The 9,785-nt window shown below is 44.1% G+C and overlaps 1 protein-coding gene and 1 long non-coding RNA gene across 2 annotated transcripts; both read right to left on the minus strand.

Moving 5' to 3' along the window:
* Positions 1-2,112: 2,112 nt before the first annotated feature.
* Positions 2,113-4,582, minus strand: LOC130521080 (uncharacterized). Its single transcript, XR_008949175.1, has 3 exons — positions 3,880-4,582; positions 3,500-3,673; positions 2,113-2,981 (listed from the first exon to the last, which is right to left on the minus strand). It is a non-coding gene; the product is annotated as an uncharacterized LOC130521080 (long non-coding RNA).
* A 1,188-nt stretch (positions 4,583-5,770) lies between these two features.
* LOC130521081 (NLR family CARD domain-containing protein 3-like) lies at positions 5,771-9,696 on the minus strand. The gene is made up of 5 exons (XM_057024738.1): positions 9,571-9,696; positions 9,188-9,300; positions 7,266-9,087; positions 6,166-6,342; positions 5,771-6,055 (listed from the first exon to the last, which is right to left on the minus strand). Exons 1-5 carry the CDS (start codon positions 9,669-9,671, stop codon positions 5,845-5,847), a joined length of 2,424 nt encoding a protein of 807 aa, XP_056880718.1. The 5' UTR covers positions 9,672-9,696; the 3' UTR covers positions 5,771-5,844.
* Positions 9,697-9,785: the final 89 nt, after the last annotated feature.

Consider the following 9,785-nt stretch of genomic DNA (forward strand, 5'->3'; position numbering starts at 1 on the left):
ACTTAATAACATATGAAAGAGGATATATGAACCTATGACTGAATAACATATGGAAGAGGATATATGAACATGTGGTTTTCCCACTATAACACACAGACACACACACATCAGTATCAGTGTTCCAAATCCTGTTTTCTGTTTCTGCCAGCTCTTCCTCCAGCAATTACCCCGCATCTTGCGCATGTCCCGCCCTGCTGAGGCAGAGCCGTACTGGGATGGAGCGTTACCGCGGCGATCCAGCTCAGTGGGCTACATTGCCTCGGCTGAGGAGTACGACAGTGTGAAGTCCCGCAGTGAGCTGATGTTTGAGAAACAGTCTGGGAGACACGGACTGGTGACCCGAGTCACACACGCTGCCAGGACGTTTCCAGAAACATTTAAACACATGAGATATAGAAGCATCAGTAGCTTCATTTGAGTTCTGAGCTTTGGTGTCTGTGTGGAGCTGTGAAACCACAAGAAGAGGGAGGAGCCATCAGCTGTACGCAGAGATCAAGCCGGCTGTGGATGGAGCCACTACATCATTAAACACATGCGCAACAAGAACGACCACAATGAGCTCAGAGGGTTCAAACAGAGTCCTCAACCCAAAGTCTGATTTAAAAAGATCAAAAGTGGCGTAAATGTCTGGTCCTGACAGGAGAAGGATAACTGGAGCGGCATCGCTCGTACAGTAGACCGACTCTGCCTCTTCCTGGTTACCCCGGTGATGACCTTTGGCACCGTAATCATCTTTCTGAGGGGAATCTGTAACCAACCTCCTCATCTGCCCTTCAAAGGAGCCCCGCATGACTCCAGAGAGGAGAACCCACGCCTGCTGTGATGCACACACACAGCCAGGGCTTTTTCCATCCCCATCGTTTCTCTGGGGGAAATGTTGCATTTCTTTATCTTAATAACAACAAATCTTTAGTTTGTTCTATAGGAGCTCCATATGTTAGTGTCAGAGACTTCTTAGATTGTGTTCATTGCTGGCACATAAAGAAAAATGCTTTGATTTTACTAAAGTGACACAAACCCATCTCAACACTGTTTTTTATATCCTCTATATTATTGTGCGTAGTCTGTGTAACTGTTGTGCTTTATTTCTGCTGGCTTCTTTAATGGGATGTAAACCAGCCTGACATAATACCAGTTGAGTACTTTATTTGATGTTGCCAAAGGTTTAAAAACAGCCTGACAGAATAAGAAATTGTGAAAATTTAGAGGATGAATTATACCTGGTGGTATCTGATCTTGAATGGCAATTTTAGAGTATTTTATAGGGAAGTGAAATAATGTTTGGACCTCTTATCAGGCAAAGAGAAAGTTGTTAAGAACTGCTCTAAAAACACCACCTCAGGGGGACTATATCCAAATCTCTCCCTTTACTGATGGGACGTTGAAACGTCAATACGCGGATTCATACATTTAGAACTGGACGTTGCACCAGAACTGGAAGTGCGGACTGATACATTTTTAACAGCGGTCCTGCTTCAGCCCTCCGGGGTTTAATAACAAAATACGAAAAATAAGGAAATTTTATTTTGGAAACATTGTTGTCGGTTGTTCGACTTGCCGGCTTTCGCTAAATTGCTAAATATGCGCTAGCATGCATGTTTTAAGCTATGGTAGCGGTATGTTTTACCATGCCCGCGCCCTATAATCCGGAGCGCCTGATGTATGTGTTAAATACAGAAATAGCACCCGTAACTGAGGCTGCACCTTTTAATACGGTGCGCCCTTTGGTCGCGAACATACGGGATATAGAACATAGGGCACTTTTGGGGATATCACTCCACGTCTGCGCAATGACCACAACCTCCTATCTTTAGTATTGCTGCGCCAACTGGTGGTCTTTTGGGTTGAGGATAACGGTGATCTATATGTAGCTATATGTAGCTATAGCGTCATTGGCCTCCACTCCAGCCACTCCTGGTAGTTCCTCAAAAACACTGAGTTTCTAGTGGATGCACAATCTGTGGAAGCCAACATAGAAACTTCTGAAGAGCCAAAGTTCTTGCAACAAAAATATAGTCCCCAATTAGCTTGTTTTGTTATCACGCGACCCCGTCCCCATTATCTTAAGAGAATATAAAAGAATGAGTGGAGACAGAAGAGAGAATGAGACAGTTTTTGGCGCGTGTTGCTCTTGATTTAGTGTTTATTTTTGCAGTAAACTTAAAGGAGGCCTTTTCACTTTATGTTTGATTCCATTTAAGCTGATATTCCATTCTTGACATCTTTAAATTTACAGTATTCATGGGAATTTTATTTGGTCATTTTGCTTCTTTTTATTTCCTATTTCCCACATTTATTCATAGTTTTTATTAGACTGCAATAAATCCTATAACATTGAACAGACTGACTAAAGTCAAATGACCTGCGGTTCCCACCAATAGCCGTCATTCTGATGGGTTTTTTGCTGGCTGCAGCTGAAATATTCCAATGCTCCATGTCACAGAGACAGTAAATACTAAACCCTAAAGATTCTGAAAGCATGATGTAAAATAGTAACGTACAATACAGACATTTGAAGAGACAATTAAGAGAATGTTTCCATGCTTCTAAGAGTGGCCGAGGAGCCATTTAGAACTTTATAAAGATGCATTGTGTGATACCAGGAACTAATTTAACTTCAAGGCGAAGCTGCTTCTGCTTTATCGACCACGACTGATCTCCTGAAAGTCCACCAGCGCTTTTTAAAAACTGAATTTTTCATCTATGGAGGGAGTAGACGGCAGATGTTTCCACAGATGCTCTTCACCAGTGGTCAGTGAGTGATGCAGCAGATGAGCGGGAGTTGACTGGCTCCAACCAGCTACTGTCTCAATGTCTCCAGCCCATAGTGTGGATTCTCTACGAGATCAGACAGCAGCTTCACTCCTGAACCCTGCAGCTGGTTCTGACTCAGGTCCAGTTCTCTGAGATGGGAGGGATTGGACCTCAGCGCCGAGGCCAGAGAGCCACAGCTGATCTCTGATAAGCTGCAGTCCCTTAATCTAAATACAAGAAGGGAAACTTTTATAAGTGAAACCAGTATTAATCTGAAAGGTTAATCAAAGGCATGATCTGTAAATATTTAACTTAGTTCCAGGTTAAAAAATGATAGTAATATGTAATGACCACAATTCCAACCTCTCAGGTTTGCACTGTTCCAGAGGAGAATATATATTGTTCTGGCCCTCACTCTTCCCAGGTTCTCCCACCTCTTTCCCTCCCATCTCATCATGGAGATCCATCTCACCTGTGGCTCATCTTTAAAGGCACAACCTGTCTTAGATGACTTCCTGTCCCCTCACCATCTCCCTCCTCGTTGGCTGGTGTCTACCAGGCACCCTCACCTAGTTTTGTCTAATTTTGGTTACCATCTGTCGGCTTTTTCATTGTCCTTAAATCAATTTATCATGATAACTGTTTCCCCTGTACCCCCTCCTCCTGAAGGAACTGGGCACACACACACTCAGAAAGTGTGAGGACCCTCGGATGGAATAATGGACATTTTGAGAATGGTGTTTACCCCAGAGTTTCCAGTCGGCAGTTTGGAAAGTGGAGAAAACCACAGAGCAGCTTCACTCCTGGATCCTTCAGCTTGTTCTTACCCAGGTCCAGTTCTCTGAGATGGGAGGGATTGGACCTCAGCGCCGAGGCCAGAGAGTCACAGCTGATCTCTGATAACCTGCAGAGCTCTAATCTGAAAAATGCAGGATGAGGTTATACGGTGCAGGTCTGCATGTTATCTGCGTCAGTACTAAACCTACGTTAGTTCTTAGTTGGGTCAGACCTGAATTCACGATATTCCAAGGAATTTTTTTAATGTGGTGCATCACAGCAGTGTTGAGAACAGCCTCACTTCACCATCTTAGCAGCTGGTATATAGGTAGAAAAATGAAGACTGACCTGAGCCTCTCCAGTTTACAGTTTGGACTCTCCAGTCCAGAACAGAGCCGCTTCACTCCTGAATCCTTCAACGTGTTGTGGCTCAGGTCCAGAACCCTCAGATGGGAGAGGTTGGACTTCAGAGCTGAGGCCACAGAATCACAGCTGGTCTCTGATAACTGCAGCCTCTTAGTCTAAAATAACAATTATTTTGAGAGAAGACAAATAAAAATCAACATGTACCAGAGCAAAACACAGCTTACAAGCAACAAACCTCTGGTCCTGCACCGGCTTATCTGCCGTATGTTCCTATTTTGGGTTCTTTCAGGGCGGTTGGACAAGATCTACAGCGTATGTAAAGTGTGTGTAGGTCAAAATACCTTCCAAGTTTGTGAGACCACATTTCTCAATAGCACTCAACTCTTGTCAGGAGTTGGGACAAAGCGACCCACTCCTGACAGCTTGTGGGCGATGCTGCAGCGACCCTGCAATCCCTACACTCTCTGGTGAAACCAAATCAAAGGTTTTAGACACTGCTGGATGCTGGAAGGGTGGCTATAGTCTGGACGCATCGTTCCCCTGACTGCACATTTCTCCAACAATGATTGGCAGCTGGTGTCACTTGTTCTCCAGATGAGAGAAGGAAAGAGAGCCCCCCCACAGTGTGTTTGATTGCCCCACTGCAAGCTCAATGCTGCCAGAAAACATTGCAGGAGCATCAATTCCCCTCAGGGCATCAACAAGGAGCTCAGGAAAAGGTGCAGCTGCCACCTACTAGAGACAAGCACACTGAGCTGAGATTCAAAGCCCTCTCCTCCCAAGAGAAGAGCTTGTTTGTTGGAGGCTCTTCTGGGCGATACCTGGTGCCACAGCTCCAGCTCAGCCCGTCTCTGGAGCTGAGGTGGAGCTTAGCAAGTTTCATGGTTCTCCACCACTTCCTCTCGCTGAGGACCTTCTCAGCTGGTGGTTTCTGCTCCACCTTCCAAGTTGAGCAGGTGATACTTCTGCATTCCTGCCACCAGTGTCTCTGCAGAAAGAGTCTTCTCTACTGTTTTATATTATATTGTATAAAATTAGGATTTTTGGTTGATGTCTTAGATGTTGTTGACTAAGAGCAGGTTTTTCTTTAATAACATAGAAAGATTCGATGAGAAGAGCAAATGTATTATTTTATGAGCTACTTCCACTACTATTATATACACATACTTCCATATTGTCTTAGATTGCAAGCTGCATTTATTGCATCGTTCATAGAAAGTCATATTTGTGAGGAGAAAAACTCAAATAAGGTCATTTTCTTTAATGACCATTACAACAGAAGGAGGCGATGAACAAACAGATTTATCTAAAAATGTGTGAAAACTTATGGATGGAAACCTTTTTAAAATGGTTGCATTGTGTAGAATCGGTGTAGAATCAACTTGTTGACTTCTGATTTGGACTCCAATGGAAGTGAGGTGCAACAATTGTGGATGCTGAAAGCTTCAGATCTTCATGAAGGTTTCTGTGGTTGGACTGACCTGCTGCCCCTTTAAGAGGGAGGCAGGTTTGGGCTTCTGGCTGGAATGAAGCCACCTAAGATGAGAATGACTGCAGGCTTTCGGTACCAAGGTTTAACAGGGTGCTCACTTCACACTTGGGCTTTTCTCTTTTTTGGGATGGCTTTTCTCAGGAGAGAAGGGGCATGGCACACTGCAGCAGCTTTCTTTTTGGGGTTTCTAGTTTTCCTTCTGATCTTTAAAAGACAGGAAGAACCATTTTTGATTGGTCTGAATGTTTGGGCGGTTTTGTGGCCAGCCTAAAATAAAACAAGACAAATCTACAACTGATACTTCCTTTCTAGTCATTGATGACCATCCTCACATGGGACAGATTTCCACAACCAATTTAATACTGCAAATCTGTCCTGTGTGGTCTTTTTTCTGAGAACTGTAACACTACGTTTATAACAAAGATCAAACATGGAAACAGTTATTGTCTAACTAGTTACACCTGGGAAAGTACTGGATCATCTCTGACTGACCTGAGAGTCTCCAGCTCACAGAGAGGATCCTGGAGAAAACCACAGAGCTGCTTCACTCCTGGATCCTTCAGCTGGTTCCCACCCAGGTCCAGAACCCTCAGATGGGAGGGATTGGACCTCAGCGCCGAGGCCAGAGAGCCACAGCTGATCTCTGATAACCTGCAGTCACTCAGCCTGGAAAAGGAATAAATGGGGCAAATAAAAACACATTTCTAAATCTGAAAATGAAGAGAAAAGCAGAAAATGTAAAGAAATTTAGAAAAGACCAACAGAGGCCTCCTGACCTGAGCGTCTCCAGTCTGCAGTTTGGATGCATCATTGCAGAAGACAGTAACTTTACTCCGGCATCTGTCAGGCTTTTGTTCTTGCTTAAGATCAGCTCCCGTAGATGAGAAGGGTTTGACGTCATTGCTGAGGCCACAACTTCCCAATGACTCTTTGAAAGAACATCACCAGACAGTCTGTTGTGTATGAAACAAAAATAGTGAGTCAAACTTTGGGATTTCTCATCAACTTATCTGAGAATCTACCTCAACACAAATGTAGCTCATTTCCTGGAAAAGCTAAATTCAACACCGTAGAGCAACAGTTTGAACGACCATCAGATCTGAAATGCAACTGAATTATTCTCAACATTTGTCTTATTTTAGAACAGCTCATAATTACTCAATATTTAAAATGATTGTAGCAATGGTTTAAAGAAATGTGCATCTTTTTATCTGTCTATCGGCTCTTTGGATATTTTGCATTTCATCCAATTTGTACGATGGTGCGTCAAGTCTTAATTCAGCGATCCGATCGATGACATCAGAGTCTCTGGTTGCATCGATTGCCCTCAGCTTCTGTTATATCTGCCTGTTCCCTTCAAATCATTTTCACTGCACCTTTTGTTGCTAGTGATGAAGTTGCCACCTAACGGGTGTGGAAAGGCTCAAACAACTTTGTGGGTCACATAAAGGCTCCAAACGGAACCGCCACAAAGACCTAAAACACCCATTTAAACCAACGAGGCCGGCTGTTTTTACGTTGAACAAATGAAGCAAAATAGTCACGTGTCATTAGTTAAAATGTGTTTTTCTGTCGTTAGAATACGATGTAAACAACAAACAAAAGTGATTTAATGACATGACAGTAATTTCATGATAGTCAGTTAACTTGTGGCTCCTATTATTCCTGCCTTATGTTGGTTTGTCTGGATTGACCTTTGAACTTATATCCAGCCAGTGTTGAACATTTCTGGATGAATTGTGGTTTTTTTAATTTATGGACGCTGCAATGGAGATAAAGAATTGAAGGAATGACCACTGGAGGGGGTATTGCTACCTGACATGATCCACTCGCTTGATTTAAACGCCGATGTCCGGCCCCAAAAATCTTTACTTACTCGGCCTTCCTGCAGTTCCTCACAGCTGGAATCAGGCGACATCGTCCCTCCTCTGAGGTGTTGTACTGCTGCAGGTTTAGCTCATCCAGAACCTCCTCTGACATCTGCAGCAGGTAGGCCAGAGCTGAACAGTGGATCTCTGACAGTCTCCTCTCTGATATCTTCCCTGACTTCAGGAACTCTTGGATCTCCTGATGGACTGACTGATCCTTCATCTCCATCAGACAGTGGAAGATGTTGATGCTTCTGTCTGGAGAGATTCCATAACTGTTCTCCTCCTTCAGGTTGTTGAGGACCTTCTGGATGGTTCCTGGGTGGCTGTTCCTCTGATCCAACAGTCCACCCAAGATCCTCTGATTGGACTCCAGAGAGAGACCATGAAGGAAGCGAACAAACAAGTCCAGGTGGCCATTTTCACTTTTGAGAGATTTCATTAGTGCTCTCCCGAGGAAGACATCAAGAGATGTGACTGGATCGTTATTTAACAACCCAGCAAACCCGGAAAAGGGGTTTGGTTTCGAATATTCTAGGAACTGATTTATAACCGCTGTGTCTTTCCTGGTGTAACGGTGGAACATGTAGACGGCAGCCAGAAACTCCTGAATGCTCAGATGAACAAAGCAGTAGACTGATTTCTGGAAGATCACACTCTCTCTCTTGAAGATCTCTGTACAAACTCCTGAGTACACCGACACCTCGGAGACGTCCAGTCCACATCGCTCCAGGTCTTCTGAGTAGAACATGATGTTTCCTTTCTCCAGATGTTCAAACGCCAGCCGACCCAACTTCAGAAGGAGTTTTTTATCAGCCTTAGTCAGTTCCTCTGGTCTCTGCTTTCCTCCATACTTCTGCTTCTTCCTCTTTATCTGAACCCTCAGGAAGTGTGAGTAGAGGTCAGTCAGGGTTTGGGGCAGCTCTCCTCTCTGGTCTCTGGTCATCATGTCCTCCAGAACTATAGCAGTGATCCAGCAGAAAACTGGGATCAGACACATGATGTGGAGGCTCCTGGAGGCCTTGATGTGTGAGATGATTCTCTTGGACAGATCTTCATCACTGAACCTCCTCCTGAAGTACTCCTCCTTCTGGGAGTCAGTGAAGCCTCGTACTTCTGTGATCCTGTCAACACACGAGGGAGGAATCTGATGGGCTGCTGCAGGTCTGGAGGTGATCCAGATGAGAGCTGAGGGAAGCAGGTTCCCCTGGATGAGGTTCACCAGGAGCACGTCAACGGACGATACTTGTGTGACATCAGAGATGAGCTGATGCTTGTTGAAACCCAGTGAAAATCTGCTTTCATCCAGGCCATCAAAGATGAACAGAAGTTTCCAGACAGTCAGATCTTCTGCTCTGATCTTCTGTAATGTTGGATGGAAAACATGAAGCAGTGAGAGAAGACTGTGCTGCTCATCTCTGATCAAGTTCAGCTCCCTCCATGAGAGTGGAAGCACCAGACTGATGTCTTGGTTCTCCAAACCTTCTGCCCAGTCCAGACTGAACTTCTGCACTGAGAAGGTTTTTCCAACGCCGGCGACACCGTTGGTCAGAACCACTCTGATGTGTCTCTGTTGCTCAGATAAGACTTTGAAGATGTCCTGGCACTTGATTGGAGTGTCCTGGATGTTCTTCTTGGAGGTTCTCTCAAGCTGTCTCACCTCATGTTGTGTGTCCACCTCCTCACTTTGTCCCTCAGTGATGTAGAGCTCAGTGTAGATCTTGTTCAGCAGGGTTCCACTTCCTGCTTCATTAGTTCCTTCAGTCACATGTTCACATCTTCTCTTCAGACTCATCTTATGACCTTCTATCACCTCCTGCAGATCACCTCCTGAACATAAGTAAACCAATGATTTCCATCTCTCATAAATCATCAACACAACTACAAATTCATGACATCACAAATTAAATCTCATATTGAACAGTTTTACTTTGTTTGGGCTTCATTTCAGCATCTCCAGATCTGCTTCCAGATTGTGAACAAGAGGACTCTCCTGGTGGAGCTGCCTGGTCCCAGTTTGATAGGATGTGCTCCCCCCTCTCACTATGAAACACATCTCTATTAGTCCTTTGATTTATAGGATGAAAGAACCTGATCAAGACTCAATATTGTTCCAGCATTTATGTCTGAATTCATCTTTCAGTTTAAACCTGATTCTTGTTTCTAATCAACAATATTCACATTAAGTCTGTAACTATATGACTGTCTGAGGTTTAAGTGTTAAACATCTCCAATAATAAACTCACAACCTGCTGCTGTTAATGTGACTAACAGCTGCCACACAAACACATCATCACGCTTTAGTTTTCTTACATTTCCTCTGAACTTCTGAAGTCTATTAGTCCATATTTGGACCGGTCACTCTTCAGGGACACCCTGCTGGGCACTGTGGACTCTGCTCTGTCCTCGTCCATCCTGAGGAAACATCAGAAATAGTGATGAGACTGTGATGAAGGTAAATAATCTGTAGAGGTTGGAGTTCAATAATCCCAATTCACTGCATTTTTATCAAACAGGAACATTTCTAA

Source organism: Takifugu flavidus, unplaced genomic scaffold (assembly GCF_003711565.1).
Source record: "Takifugu flavidus isolate HTHZ2018 unplaced genomic scaffold, ASM371156v2 ctg685, whole genome shotgun sequence".
Lineage (NCBI taxonomy): Eukaryota > Metazoa > Chordata > Actinopteri > Tetraodontiformes > Tetraodontidae > Takifugu > Takifugu flavidus.